At 51.1% G+C, this 15,208-nt stretch overlaps 4 protein-coding genes across 4 annotated transcripts; 2 read left to right on the top strand and 2 right to left on the bottom strand.

The window, feature by feature from the left end:
* Positions 1 to 616: 616 nt before the first annotated feature.
* Positions 617 to 4,587, top strand: N7496_007729 (serine/threonine-protein kinase; the record flags this gene model as incomplete). Its single annotated transcript, XM_056700648.1, has 5 exons — positions 617 to 1,212; positions 1,278 to 2,006; positions 2,067 to 3,928; positions 3,980 to 4,300; positions 4,352 to 4,587. The coding sequence occupies 5 exons, from the start codon at positions 617 to 619 to the stop codon at positions 4,585 to 4,587; spliced, it is 3,744 nt and encodes a 1,247-aa protein (XP_056552711.1).
* An 803-nt stretch (positions 4,588 to 5,390) lies between these two features.
* N7496_007728 (Six-hairpin glycosidase-like protein) lies at positions 5,391 to 8,273 on the top strand (the record flags this gene model as incomplete). The annotated part of the gene is made up of 6 exons (XM_056700647.1): positions 5,391 to 5,622; positions 5,679 to 5,775; positions 5,837 to 6,050; positions 6,112 to 6,400; positions 6,458 to 7,821; positions 7,890 to 8,273. The coding sequence occupies 6 exons, from the start codon at positions 5,391 to 5,393 to the stop codon at positions 8,271 to 8,273; spliced, it is 2,580 nt and encodes an 859-aa protein (XP_056552710.1).
* Positions 8,274 to 9,837: 1,564 nt separating this feature from the next.
* Positions 9,838 to 11,263, bottom strand: N7496_007727 (Zn(II)2Cys6 transcription factor domain-containing protein; the record flags this gene model as incomplete). The annotated part of the gene is made up of 4 exons (XM_056700646.1): positions 9,838 to 10,230; positions 10,295 to 10,633; positions 10,742 to 11,005; positions 11,120 to 11,263. The coding sequence occupies 4 exons, from the start codon at positions 11,261 to 11,263 to the stop codon at positions 9,838 to 9,840; spliced, it is 1,140 nt and encodes a 379-aa protein (XP_056552709.1).
* Positions 11,264 to 12,624: 1,361 nt separating this feature from the next.
* On the bottom strand, positions 12,625 to 12,810 carry N7496_007726 (uncharacterized protein; the record flags this gene model as incomplete). Its single annotated transcript, XM_056700645.1, has 1 exon — positions 12,625 to 12,810. One exon carries the CDS (start codon positions 12,808 to 12,810, stop codon positions 12,625 to 12,627), a length of 186 nt encoding a protein of 61 aa, XP_056552708.1.
* Between the last annotated feature and the right edge of the window lie 2,398 nt (positions 12,811 to 15,208).

The raw sequence follows: 15,208 nt of genomic DNA, 5'->3' as shown, positions 1-15,208 counted from the left end.
ATTACCGGATTACAAACAAAAAGTAGAGACGACAGACTGGTGATCCGGGCATTCCAACTCGATCAGACGGGCATCTCCTCCTTCCTCCATTCCACAACAGTCGTGCTGAGGCATGCCACCACTATCACCCCCTCCACTCCCCAAACTCCCTTCCACATCTCCCTCTTTTGGTCCCCTCACCCTGAAAGCCCTGTGACTGACTGGCTACGCGACTTCCTCACCTTCGTGTCGACAATCATCATTGCATCGGGTCCTCAGCTCCCGCATTGCTTCCCGTTCTCGTCGACCAAGCCTTGCCATGCTGTGCTAGCCAGTCTATCGTCACTCATTAATCCCCACCAGATATTTCTGGTATCGTTCTTTACCTCCCCTCTCTTGATTTTGCATTTTGTATCTTCACTCCAAGCGAGTGTTTGCCTTATCTTTATCCTCATATTGTGAGTCTTTGTTTGTATTGGAAGGCGCGACTTCATACGCGAACTCTGGCCTAATAACTTATAGTTTTACCCCCTCAAAACAAAAGCCAGACAACAGACCACCGAACCAAAACCAAAAACAAGAACAACCAAACATTGATGCGCCTGCTGTCCAATATCCGACAACACCACCGATAGCAATGGACCATGCCATGTCGGATCAGTTGGACGCTCACCGCAGGCGTCAGCCATTGACCGATGCTTCCAGCAGGATTAATCATACCAAAGCCGCCAAGGTCGAGACACCTCGTGTACGTGTTGAGAACCGGGACCATTTGAAGACTCCGGACCGTATGTCCATCGGTACGAGTTCGACTCCTCGAGACAACAAAGAGAACCAACGGTTATCCGTAGCCACAGAATTCCAGTCCGAATCTGCCCGCAACTCGGTGTTGTCTGCTACATCGATTCTTTCCAACAGGGGCAAGAGAAAGACCCATGTTGGACCGTGGCAGTTGGGCCGAACCTTGGGCAAAGGCGCCACTGGGCGTGTTCGACTTGCGAAACATGCCTTGACAGGACAGACTGCCGCCATCAAAATCGTCTCCAAAAAGTCTGCTGCTATGGTGCAAAGCGAAAGTATTGCAGCAATGGACCGAACTGCAAGCACCTTTACGGGGGCTTCAAATGCTCGACAGATGCCCTGTGGTATCGAGCGAGAGGTGGTAATCATGAAGTTGATTGAACACCCCAATGTAATCAGCTTGTATGATGTTTGGGAGAATCGTGGAGAGCTGTGCGTGCCCCCTTTGAGCTGATGCAGCCGTCTTCACGTGAAAAAAATGCTAACAAACAAATTAGGTATCTTGTCCTAGAGTATGTAGAAGGTGGTGAACTTTTCGATTATGTCTCCAACAATGGACCTCTACCGGAAGAAGAGGCCGTGCGTTTGTTCCGTCAAATCATTGCTGGGCTAGGATACTGCCATCGATTCAACATCTGCCACCGTGACTTGAAACCCGAGAATATTCTCCTCGACGGCAACCACAACGTCAAAATTGCCGATTTCGGTATGGCTGCACTCCAACCAGCAGGTCACTGGTTGAATACCTCTTGCGGAAGTCCGCATTACGCCGCACCTGAGATCATCTATGGACGGAAATATCGTGGTGACAGGGCTGATATGTGGAGCTGTGGAATCATTCTGTACGCTCTATTGACCGGCTATCTTCCGTTCGATGGTGGTGACCTTGCAAACACGCTGCGACTGGTCAAGAAGGGTGACTATATGATCCCTCCGGAGCTGAGTGATGAGGCTGCAGACCTTATCCAGCAGATTCTGCAAAAGCGACCAGAGGACCGCATCACTATGCAGGAGATTTGGCTGCACCCGCTGCTCACCAAGTACGAGAAGCTCCACAATGCAATGGCTGACCACTACATTGGGCCTCCCCCCCCTTTGTCCATCAAGGACTGTGGAGAGCCCATAACTTCTCGCCAAGATGTCGACTTTGATATTCTGCGAAATCTTCAGACATTGTGGCATAATGTAAATCCGGATACCTTGATTGATCGAATGATGAGTCTCGAGTGAGTCACACTCATCACCAACTTACAAGCAGTTCTCTCGAATGCTAACGTTACTCACAGACCAACCCATGAACGAATGTTCTACAATGCTCTGGTAAAGTTCCGGGATGAGCAACTCGAAAACTACCAGGGTCAACCTTTGGAGTACTCTGCCAGTGATTATCACCACATCTCTCGCCCTGGAGATAGAGTCCGTCGAGGACGGAGTTCTTCTAAGAGACGAACTCAAGTCTCCGCTGTGAAAGATCTCCATCGTCGAATAAGCGCACCAAAAGAGCCCAAGTCCAGCGCAAGCATCGAGAGCTACGATCCGTACCGATCACCTAAGATTAGAACTCCTGCAAAGGAGGTACAGTATGCACAGATCACCATCCACAAACCATCCGAGGTTCTAGAGCAAGGACAAGTCTCTCCAGTTGTGAAACCTCCACCATCCATCGTGGAGGAGGAAGAACCAGAGGATACCCAGGATGTTACGCCCTCACCCTTCACTGTGCTTCAAAAGCGCAAACACAAGCCCAACTCGATGAGGTCCTTCCACTCATCCAAAGTGCCCCATTCTAGCTCGCGATACCATGGGTTATCCACTCGATCGACCAGCTATCGGCGTAATGTTTCGTTCCATCACATACGGAATCGATCCCAGGGATCTACCAAGCCGAAGCGCAGAAGGACCAGCACCAACCAGCAGTCTGACCTCAAACGTTCGCCTAGTGCAGCCAGCTTGCAAATGCTCGCCGATGAACTCGTTGTGCCAGACATCCCCAGCAGCCCTCCTCTTCCAGCTCAACCAACTGTTGTCCGCCCTAGCAGTGCCAAGGCTAAGAATCTAGTCCGCGAGAGAAAGGTTCACCAGTCCGATATGATCTGGACAGAAGATGCTCGCAAGGTATCAAATGAGCTCAGCAAGATCTGTGAAGAAGCATTCAATGGAAGCTCCCTTACGACGATGCGTGTTTCTAGCTCTGCGACAGGTTACGAAACACCGGCAACACCTGCATCAGTTTCGAGTCCACAGCAGCGAACTGCACTTCCTGTGACAGAAACAGCGGCAATTCCAAGCGAAGTGCCGAATGAGTCAGGTCAATCGTACGGTATCCAAGAGCTCACCGAGACTCGCCGAAAACTGGTTGAACACAGCAAAGCATGCAGTGACAGTATCCCGGCATATTTGACTGGGGTTATTGGTCACCTCGACCGCTTAATTGAAGAGGACCAGGTCCACGATCAATCACGGCGCAAGATGGAGGGAAGCACATCGACCCTTGTGGATCCATTCAATGGAGGCACCGAAGACACGTCCCTTCCTGTGATTAACGAGGAATTCGCAAGCCCTGTCCGTGCCCCTTGCGAATACAGTCCGATGCCGAAGTTGCAGTCGAAGGCACGAGCATCCACTGCAACGAGCCGTGTCAATGACGCCAAAACCACCATCCGAATGGTCCCACACAGCTCGCTACGGTCGATGGAGGAAGTTAAGCCGTTGATGATTCGCAAGAAAGTCGAAATTAGTGATTCGGAGGCCATCAACAGCGATTCCGCCGAGGCATCGCGAAACTTCTCCCAGGGTTCCCGTCAAAGTCGCCCCCTCGGTGGGCTGGATCCAATTGAGGAGATCCCAGTTTCCCCAAAGAGACCAGCTGACAATAAAAAGTGGTCATGGTTCAAGCACCGCTCGCAGGTTTTTGACAATCCGCCATCTCTGCCTGTCAAGGACATCAAGCCTATTGTCTCGGACAAAGGCTCAATGATTGTTAATCCCCCACAGGACCTTTCCCAGACCGATGCCTCAATCCCTATCAATTGTCTTGATGAGCAGAGAGCACCGACCCGCAAGTCATCTATGGAACGCTTCGGCGGCGGCTTCTTCAAGAGGCTTATGCCGAAGAAGTCCAACAAGTCCCTCTCATCCCACGAGACGGGTATGTTCAGCTGCATCCCCTATCGGCACATCTTGCTGACAACCCATGAAGACATGGAAAAGCCCAGGACCAAAGATATTCGAAACTCTGCAATGCTCTGCAACGGCTTCCCGGACTCGGAGAGCTCCTTCGACTCGGTTAACGGTGTCAACCCCCCTCGAAACAAACGCCTCTCGCTTGCCAATCAGAATTGGTTTGCTCGAGTATTCCAAATCAAGCCAGCCTCTCGCGTGATCGCCTTGAACACGTCTAAAATCAAGGGTCGCAAGGAGATCTACAAGATGTTACGTGACTGGAAGGAGTATGGAATGGAGAACGTCCATATGGACAAGAGCAATAGTGTTGTCCATGGTCGAGTCAGCGAAGTCAACTGTAAGTCTTTACCCTTTCCCTTGAGAAGATTAAATGCTAATGATAAGCTAGTATTTCACCTTCGGGAGGTTGAGTTCGTCGCAGAGTTCTACACTGTGCTTGAACATGGTCGCCAAGCCAACCTCAGTCTTGTCCGATTCAAGCAGGAACGCGGCGCTGCCTCCTCTTTCAACAAGGTGGTCGACGCCGTTTACATGATGTTGAAGAACCGTGGCCTAGCTGTTGAGGATCCCGTCCGAGCAAAGAAGATGGCGCGCGTTCTGGAAATCATGCCACCCTCACCTTGAACCCGCACACTCGCCTGATCTAAGCCAGTTCTTCTTCTCAATTCCCTAGCCAGTCTCGAGGTTACACATCTCGCATTGCTGCGTTCCAGCCCTGCAAAAAATTTCCATGCATCTGTTGTTTGATTCTACTTCTACATCCAAATACTCACACTCGCTTGCATTTCATTCTCCAACATACCAATCCCTTCACCGAGCCTGGTCTTGCTCGGCATGTCAGAGTCTTTCGTTCATTTTCTCCTTTTTTTCATACCTTCGTTTTTTTCTCGTCTGTCTTTCTTTGCCTTTGGTTCCAACTTCCACACATTCTCTGTCTCCAAAACCACATCACCCAGTTCTATTCATCTCGCATCTCAATCTTCCCTAGTGTACCTTTGTGACCTTCCGTTTCTGTTTCTTCTCCTACTGGCGCATCTAATCAGACACACCCCATGTAATTCATAATCGCAGCATGTCCGTTACTAGACCCGCTTGCTTGATTGATTCCTCTAATCTTGGAAATACACCGGGTTGGAAAGGATTGCAATCGATGAGTCCATGTAGTTAGTGAAATCAATCAATACAACTTTGTTGAACAACCTTTTGGCACTTGACGGAAACTCCTTCCCCGTGAATCTACCCCGGATGATTATACCCCGAACTCTGGCAAGTGGATACAAAACCCCAACTTCGGCAGAACTTCGTCCACGTTGTCTGTGGGGGAAGCTACACCCCCACCGCCCACATTACCGAAATGCAGGTCGATAAAAGAACGATAGCTCACTGAATTTTCAAAGGGGAATTTTCAATTCTAAGGTCATTTCACGATGAGGGTTGGAGTCGAGCTTATTTCGTGCCTCTCCCTGGCCATTGGTGCCCTGGGAGCTGCGCAAAGCAATGTTCCGTGGCCGGCAATCCCAAAACCCCAACATGCCGATTCTCCCAATGGCCCTGTCCACGTTTATCCTAGTTCTGTTAGGAAGGGTTTGAGCAGTGACTTTGTCAATGGTAGCTCGGGGAATGCATTGGTATTCCAGAGTGTTGGAGATACTTATACTTGTCAGTACATGCAATCTCATATCTCAACTATGATGGAAGTCTAATCTACAAGGCAGTGGACTATGGCAGCGACGTCGCTGGAAAGCCAATTTTCCATGTCCAAGTTGCGGAGGGCAACCCTCAAATCGAGGTCAAGTATACCGAAGCTTTCCCGTGAGTTTGCCTGTATCGTTATTGGCTAGTCCCAGGATTCCGTTCTAATAATTCTCGTTAGGGGTCTTTTGAAACCCGAAGGTGACGGTCCATTTGCGTTTGCAAACGGATTGGCCGCTACGTTCCGAGTCGAGACATTCAACATTACCAAGACTGGAGATTTCACTGGATATTTCATTCAAGGCTCCCAGCGGTGGCAGTCAATCAAGTTGATCAGTGGGAAGAAATTGGTTATTAAACGGGCTGGATTTGTTTCCTCCGTTGATCAAAGCTCGGTGAGTTAGTACCTAGTCACTCACTATATTCCTTGGAAAACTATACTGATGCAGAGAAAAGTTGAACTCCATGCCCGGATATTTCGCATCTAGCAACTCGACCTATACCGATATCTGGGCCCTAGGTCCTCGGACTCAGCAACTGGCTTGCTACCCGCCTGAATCTCAAAGTTCGACTTGGGAGATTACTTCAAAGGGTGCATATATCCGTGGCCAAAAGCCTGCTACCACTGCTCGAGTCGTCAATTTGAGCAACTACACCCTCTCCTTTGAGACACTGATCGATCGTGGTGGTACTGGCTGGCGTGTTGATACGGAGATTGATGCTATCCAAGCCACTGGACCTATCTGTAAGTCTAACTGCGACCCACATACTGCATTTTAACAACCTAACACCCTCGCTCTAGTCGTTCTTACTAGTGAATACCCATCGGGCTCGTTTGCAAACATTGACACAACCCTCCTCCCACCGAATACCCTGATCCTCGGACGTGGCTGGTCCTTGCAAAACCAAACAAGTCTGCCCGGCTACGTCCTGGACAAGTTCCCACTCAAGTTTAACGTTACCGAGAAGACCTGGCACACTATTCGTACCGAGTCTCCCGGTGACGATACCTACACAGTCTACCTGGATGATCAGCGCATTGCACACTTCAACATTAGCTCTTACGGCCTCGCTGATCCGAACCCTTACATCCCCGGCGGTGTTTATAAGAGCTTCGCTTTCGGTCCCTGGCAAGATCAAGCTGCCTACGTGCGCAATGTGAACGCCACTCTCAGCACCGGAGAGAACGTCTACAGCAACCCGATGACATCGAACGATGTCCTGATCGAGTACGGCGTTCAAACAAACAGTCAATACACCTGCTCCGACTCTGGCAAACGTGACCGTTTCTCATGGCTAGGTGATCGACTCATCTCTGCTCGCACAGTCATGGTGGCCTCTCAACAAGGTGAATACGTCTGGGGACCTGCGGAAGAAGCCTTCTCGCGACAAGTCGGGTCGGGTCAGATCCCGATTAACACGCTTTTCAGCCCGTTGGATGCGGAGGGGACGTTGATTCGGACGACGAATGTTGATCCGTTGATTGTGGATTACGAGTTTGATTTTATGCAGGTGATTTATGATTATTGGGTTCGTTCGGGGAATGATACCTTCCTGGAAAAGGCTTGGCCTCGCATGGTTATGACGACCAGTTATGCGTTGGCTAGGTCTTTGGATCAGAAGACTCAGTTGTTTGGTGCCCCGTACGGGAGTGCTGGAACCCCGTTGTCTGGTGAGAAGGGGCAGGCGCTTGGTCCTGCTAATACGGTTTCCATGATTATTGGTCTGGAGAGGATGGCAGAGATGGCCCGCTTCGTCGGTGACGATGATGCCGCGGCATTCTACCAGACGCAAGCTCAGCTCTCGCGAACTGCTATCGATACCCTGCTCTGGGATGAGACTGCTGGGTACTACGCCGCGACGGTGGGCGGAACTGGCTATGATCTCATGGATATCGCGCAGGTCCTTCTAGCTGGTATCGGCAGTGAGCAGCGTCAGGCGAGCTTCGTGGAGAAATTGTCCACCCTGCAAGTTCCCGCTGGTTATATCAATGGTACCCGGTTCTTTGATACTCCCGGCGTCGTGGACGCGTACTACATGAGCTTCTTGCTCGAAGGTCTCGCTGCTACGAAGCGCACCAAGTTGGCGCAGGACTTGTTGGATGCTACCTGGGCACCGATGGTGCATCGCGATCGCAATTACACCGGTGGATATTGGGAGTACATCGTAAGTAGCCTTTCCCCTCTCATTTCACAGCAAGTGTAATTGGTCGGTATGTACTAACATGTCAACAGAGCACCGACGGCACATACCCCGGTCTCGACCTCTTCACCGGTATGAGCCACTTCTGGGGCAGTTATCCCACCGTCTTCCTCAGCGAGTACGCACTAGGCATTCGGCCCACTAAACCCGGCTACACTACCTTCCTCTTCGCCCCACTCCCAGACTTCAAGACAGAATGGGTACACGGCCGAGTGCCCACGCCATCCGGCCTGATCTACGCCGCATGGGGATACAACAAGCAAGGCAAGGTCGTGCTCGAAATTACAGCACCGGCCGGACTCCAGGGCACCTTCGTTCCTCCATTCTCGGGTCGTTACTCGGTAGGTAGTCAACAGGGGTTGTCGGGTAATCATACCATTGCAGGGGGTGCGACGGTGGTTATTGTGGAGGAATAGAATAGAGGTGGAGACGCTTTTATCGAGCTAATTTTACACAAGATACCTAAAGTAGCTAATACAGGTACTTTTCTCATTATTCTACGGAACCCTTAAGGAGTAACCGAGCCGGGAGCCGCAGGAACTATTGAAGCCCTAAGAAGGTCCCGCTCATCCACTCTTCGGCAACCCGATGAACCTTAAGTCAATGTCGACCTCACTCGTTGTCGTAGGGCTGGCCATTCTGAACTAGTCCCTTCTCAGTTGACTAGCCTCCTCGATTTGAGATCATACTGCGTACGGTTTACATGATATCAGAAATAAATCAATCAGATAACCGCATTACACGATTTTGACACCATCGTATTCAATCGATCAGGCGCTTAACCGACGAAAAAAAAGTATAGCGTCGAAAGATCAGAGCATATAAAACGCATGCAAGGATAAAAACTCATAAAAAGAGTGATCAGACAGCCTCCCAGTGATAAAAAGTAGACACGCAAAAGCCGACCAAACAATAAACCAGACGCAAAAAAAATCAAGAAAATTTCACACAGCCGACCATCTTTTGTCGCAAACAGGGGACCACCAACACGCAAGTAAAAATCAAATTGCCTTCCCTGATGGAGAATATAGATGTACGCGGGAAAAAAAAGGCACAAAATAGCAGAGGAACGCGGAATGATGAAAAGACAAAAGCCGAACCGGAACGCAGAACGTTGCAAAGTAATTCAAATAACCGCCCGAAATTTGTGACAATTGAAAAGATGTGGTTTGTTGCCGCCCGGTAATGAAGTGTATTCACAGAATCGAGCGGTGGCGTGTATAGCGTCGAGTATAATATCGGACCCGAATCCAGCCCGAACCTCGGGAATCGAAGTCGGGTTCAAGTATAAGAGGATACTGTGAATCCCGGCTGATCTTTCAGCAAACCATGTTGACTGGTCGCTTCAGTACTCTCGGATCCTCCTTTCTCCTCGATTAAATCAAAGAATCGAAAATGTATCAATAAAAATGTCGTATACCAATATCCAGGGCCTTGCGGCCTAGCCATCTCGGTGTAAAACGTCGTGCGGCTCGTAAAGCTCGTGGGTCCGCGTTTTCTTTCGTACCTTCGTAGTCGGATCGAATCAAAATCAGTGAGACTGGTCGTCCCATTTTATCGCCCATTTCACATTTTCGTCGGATTGCGCATTCGAATTTTCCAACATGTCGAATCGATTTCCCTTCTCATTCCCGATGACTTCCAATAGTCGAGATTGCCGATTTTCCGTGCAGGGCTATCGATAGCAAAGCCCACCCCCTGCGTTCATGAGGGTGCGTGCGCGTCGGAAGGGATGACGAGAACAAATATTCCAGCGGCGAAAAATGGCTGACAAGCCCGAGTCCAACCGTGTTGCCCCGATCAGACCACGCTACCTCTCTAAGTAATGCGCAATTCAACACATGGTAATTCCAACCGTGTGGCCAGCACACGGTCTCTGACCATTCCTCCGGGTTCCCCGCATTCTTGTCGCGTCCTGCGCGCTGTTCCCTCTTAACGATGTCCCCCTCCCCCTGCAAACAGCCCTATCGGGGGTTGCATTTACCGAGGGCCACGGCGGTTCAGCTGGTTGAGCATGTCGCTGTCGGTACTAGAACGGCCTTGAGAGTCGCCGTCCGCACCGGGGTTCAGCATATCGCGGACATTCAGACCACCCCGCTGGGCACCACCAGGAGTCGAAGTTGGAGGGGGTGTCTGGCCTGCAGGAGGGGCAGTCATTGGCGCATACGGCGAACCGTGCGGTGAAGTCGAATGACGTGGCTGCTCGTAAGCATAGGCAGCCTGCGGCGAGGTGCGCTGGTCGTGCGGGTGACCATAGTAAGGGCTCGGAGCGGTGTGGGTCTGGTATCCGGGGGTGGAACTGGCGGGTGTAACGGGAGCCAGATTGGCCGGCTCAGGATAATCGAAGCCTGTGCCAGAGCCGCGCCGCTGTCTCTGTAAAAACCAACCAAAACATTAGATCGGACCTGCTCACCATGGAGGGGAATGACTGCCTTACCGGATCCGGCATAGTTTGCGCAAGGGGCGGTGCGGGACCGTCAGTGGGGTGTCGGCTATACGGAGGGCCGTACATCCCTTGAGGCGGCGGCAAGGTGGTGTCGGGGCCTTGCACGGCCGAGTTAGGGGGAAGCGGCTGTCCATGAGCCCCATAGAGAATTGTGCCGGGGGGAGGTTGGCCGTTCACATTGTTGCCGGGGCGCATGTGCGGGTAAGCAGCGTGCGCAGGGACGAAAGCTTGCGCCTGGGAGGAGACGGGTGTGAACATGCAGTCCTGGTTGAAGCGCTGGCAGTTGGTGCATCGTCCATCGGGGGAGTTCTCGAAACCCGAGCAACGAATCTAGAAAAGCAGATCCCGTCAGTGTCTTGGATTGCGTCGCGGGCCGCAACTGTGGGGATTTTTCCATGCAGCGAAACCGAGTCAACCCCATTCCAAACATCGACATACCTTGCGTCGACGACAGTACCGGCAGGCAATAGCGGTTCGCTGGCGGGGAGCAGCTGCATGATATGGCATCGGCTGCTGTTGCGGCGGAGGCTGCTGATATGGATCCGGCCGGTAAGCTCCCGGAGGAGGCGGCAGCCGATAATCCTGCGGCGCGTGTGGGTGAATGGCAGCCATGTGTGGTGGAGCAGGATATTGCGAAGGTGGAGGGGGATAGTATCCGCGATCGTGCTCTTGAGGGGCGGGATAGGACTGCTGAGGAGGATACTAGAAAAAAAAGAGGGAAGGGATGATGAGTTCTATGCGTTCGACGAGCTCAGGAAGAAACATAAAGGAGGACAACCAGCGGGTCCCCCCCTTTTTGTGCAGTAAATCACATACCGGATAGTGAGGCTGCTCGTAGGGATAAGCGCGCGAGCGATTGGGATCGTCGGACGGATATTGTCCCTGGCGACTCGGATCTGTATCGGGGGGTGGAGGGTATTGGCCCCGGCGATTGGGGTCTCCGTCGGGATGGCGGGACATTGGGGTGTTTATGAAAGAAGAAAGGAGGAGAAGAGAAGAGGGGGGGCGTAAAATGTAGATGAGATGAGTCAAGAAGACAGGGATGTGACGTTCAAGTTTGAAAGGGGGGAGTCGAATAATCACACGGGCGACACCAGCATAACGCGGTCACGCAGGGGAAAGCAGGACGATGCAGGACGATCCAATTTGGCCCAACGCAGTCTGGGAAAATAGAAAAAAAAGAGACAAAAAGGAAAGGAATCCAACACCAAAAGGGAAATAAATCACAGAAGAAAAAAAAGAGAAAAAATGAAACCAAAAGGTGGAAGGGGAAAGGAAAAAGGATAGGCGCTACCAGAAGGAAAGGGAAAGAGGAAGGAAAAGAAGACTAAGGAAAATAAGGAAATTGAGGAATAAGGAAATAAGCCCAAAAGGAAAAGAAAAAAAGGGGAAAAGAAAAAAAGGAAAAAAAGAGAAAAAAGAGCCTCGGCGACTATGACGTGAGCAGACAAGAAGTGGAGGCGGACGGGGAAACGGAGTATAACACGAGCCCTGCAAGATCGAGTATACAGTGGTAGACAGTACTGTAGTGATGACCTTATATCAAGAGGAGGAGAGTACGAAGTACAGTAACGAAAGTACTTAAGTACAAGAGAAACGAAAAGAAAAGAAGAAGAAGAAGAATCATCAACGAGGACGACAAGATGACCCCACGACCCAAGATAAGACCCGGAAGCATGGAATTCTATATCCAGTCTGGTCATGAACTACACACAAGTAGAGATAATCTATACTAATCATAACGAACTTAACTCTCTTAACCATCTTACTATCAGCATCATATTAAATGACCTAGTCAAGATTGTACTGTATGAATCTGGGTTCGACAACCGATTCCTTCACGGACTAAGATAGACTAGGACCAATCCTGCACTCTCCACCGTCATCTTTGGGGCCAAAAAAAATAATCATTATAATCAGAAATAAAAAAGGACCTCTCTCGCACAATTTTCTGATTGGCACCCCCCAACCCATTTTTTTTAGCACAAACGGGGTGGAGCCCGGGCAGGACCCGCGGGCTAAAGCGGCGCCGGTGACCCGTCGACATGGACGGCGGACCCTCCTGGACGCTAGGACGCTAGGGCATCAGCTGAACCAGAACAAGGTAAGCCCCCGTGTGGCCCGCGCCATGGGATACCCGTGGGAACTGGAGAGACTGGAGGGCCTGGTACACTATCCCCCTCCTCCTCTTTCCCAGCCCAGCCTCGAACGAGACACAGGCTTTTTCTCGGGTGAGCACTAGACCAAAAAGCCTGACTGGACTTGGACTCTCCCCGTCCTCCCTAGCGCCCCTAGTTAGTCTCGTTCCTTCTTCTCGTGGCTTAGAGAGAGCGGGCAGGGTATTCGAAGGTGCTCTGGGTTACCATAGGGTACCAGCGATCGGTTGCTGCAAAGCCGAGAACGGCGACTGGTAGGCGCATGGGTTTGCTAGTGCCCGCCTGCAGAGAAACTTTCTTTTGTGACTGGCCACTGGGTTGCGAGGATTCGATCTCCTCCTTTTCGTTCATGATGGTGGGGTTAAGCATCTCCAACTTGACGCTTGCTCGATTACTCCATCCAGACAATTCATTCGTTAACTCCGAACTGGATCTCACAGGATTCTCTGTAGTAAATCCATCAGCCACATTTTTGTTAGCCCCCAACTCCGTGGCTCATACGTTGGCCCCCTTCGTGGCGGATGCTTCATCCCAGTGCAACGATAGGTTTAGCTGGGGTTGGGTGACAAAAAGAAGTTTAAATAAAAAAAACACAAGAAAAAAAAGAGTTGACATCATCACCGACTCATTCCAGCATGAAAGGACAGGGTAACGGAACAAATGAGATCAAGGACCAAGAATAATAACGTACCAGGTGACTCGACGACCAGGGATTGCATGGGGAATATACCATGCATGAATAATGTTGAGCGTGGATCATCATGGAAATTCCTCCGTAATCCCTGGTTCAGACAAGTTGACTGGGCCATGGACCAGCGACGACTCGGACCGTCCTCGCACAACCGCAACCGGCCCCGCGGAACCAGGATGCCCGCCCATGGCGATGGGCGCGGGTCGGGGCGAAATGTCGGTTGTTTTTTCTTATCTTCCAAGTCCAATAATCATCCTGCTTTTTTTCCCCTCCTCCAACCTAGCGTAGTCTAGCGGGGAAATTGTGTCAGAAAAAATTTGACAGGAAAGAAAGAATAAAAAGGAAATCAACCGAAAGACAAGAAAAGAAAGAAAAGAAAAAGGAAGCCTGTAGAAAAAGAGGGAAAAAGTGACCGACATTTTGACACAAAGGATCATTATTATTTTTTTTTTCTTTTCTTTTTCTCTTAGGGCGAAATCACACAAAAAGCCAACCTGCTCCCGGCGAGGTACAGGAGCGCTACTGCATGTACGGAGGACTTACTATCGAACCTCTTGTTTCCCCCTCCCCAAGAAACCCTTTGCAGGCGCGGGAGGCGGTGTGAAGTGGCGATCAGACTTCAGCTGACGAGTGGGGTTCAGCTCTCTCGCCACCATTTCCATGATACGAAGTGGTGTCTGGTGACGAGAGCGGAGCCCATTCCGACGCGCTGACCGGAGCAAGTGGAGGCGCTAAGTTCCCAGGTCCGAAGGACTGGATCCGGAAAGCCCATCATGAGCCATGGTAACCTGCATTAGCGTGCGAATCGACCGCTGACATGGGGCTGGTTCCTTGAAGAGAGCCACATCCACGTTATACGGGGACCGTTGTCCTTCGATCACCGCCCATAGCCCGCGATAGATCAGGTATATGCTGTCGATGGCAAGATGGATTGGATCATAGGGGGGACATTGGCCCAGTTCTGTTCCAATGAAAATTGGGAACGAAGCGAAGGAGTGCAGGGGAGTCGATGTGTAACCAAGGAAAGCAGAAGAGCAAGTCCGGATGAGATGGAAGTATAGAAGTCTGATTGGGCCTCAGACAAGATACCTGATACCCAGAATGGCATCATGTATCAACTTTCGTCCCGTCTGTGTGCTCTGTTAGGTTTTTCCTTCGGGTGTGAAACATCCTTGGTCAGCTAGTAGCTCGCTAGCTGGTGGTGGTGCAAAGCGAGGTGAACTTTTGCGGCCTGTGTGGTCGGGGTACTTGTCCCACGGGCCGCTCCGGCCTTCCCGCCGATCTCATGCATGTGTGTGCCATCTGGAAAGACGGAAAGGACCTCGGACGCCTTGTCAGTGCAGCACCGAATCCGGTGATTGGCATGCCCCCCATTTTCCGCCTTTTTGTTGGATGAACCACTCCCCTTTTTAGGAGAGAAGATTGGCTGGTCGTTATAAATCGAAATGGTGATAGTGATTGGTACGGGAGGGGTCATAGTCATGATCATGGTCCACGGTCATCTGGTTATACCACGAGGTATACCAAAGTAGTACGCCAGGCTGTACTTCTGTATGATTGGGTCCTGCCTTGATCTGGCGCCCTGTTGCCACGTTTTTTTTTTCTTCTTGGGGCCTTTTGTTCAGGCGGGCAGGACCCAATCGGCTCGTGCATTGCCGTCCGCGTCTTTCCGTGTTACCGCACTCCACTCTTTCTGGCGTGGCCTGTTCAAACTTGTCGTTAGCGTACCAGCCTCCAGACGAGTCTAAGGGATTATACTCCACACCAGAACCAGAGCCGCTGGCCACTCGATGCAGTCTGTCCTGGGGACGCGCTAATCGATTTGGTCCCAAAGAGAGGGACTGAGCGCAGACTTGGGGACCCAACCGCCGCCCGACCGGTCGCAAATGTCGCAGCCTGGGACCATGATGATGGATTCTTTGTACCCCTCCCCCTTCTCTCCACTTGTCGAAGATGGATTTTTGGGTCGATATTTTTCTGATGGATGAAGGTTTTGAACAGCAAAAAAAAAACTTCCCGTCCGTTTCGGCCCCTCCGGTGGCCCCTCTTCTCAAAATT

Source organism: Penicillium cataractarum, assembly GCF_028827025.1.
Source record: "Penicillium cataractarum strain IBT 29864 chromosome Unknown utg000007l, whole genome shotgun sequence".
NCBI classification, from domain to species: Eukaryota; Fungi; Ascomycota; class Eurotiomycetes; order Eurotiales; family Aspergillaceae; genus Penicillium; species Penicillium cataractarum.
The sequence above is the reverse complement of the archived record's forward strand: the minus strand, read 5'-3'. Positions and strand labels throughout refer to the sequence as shown.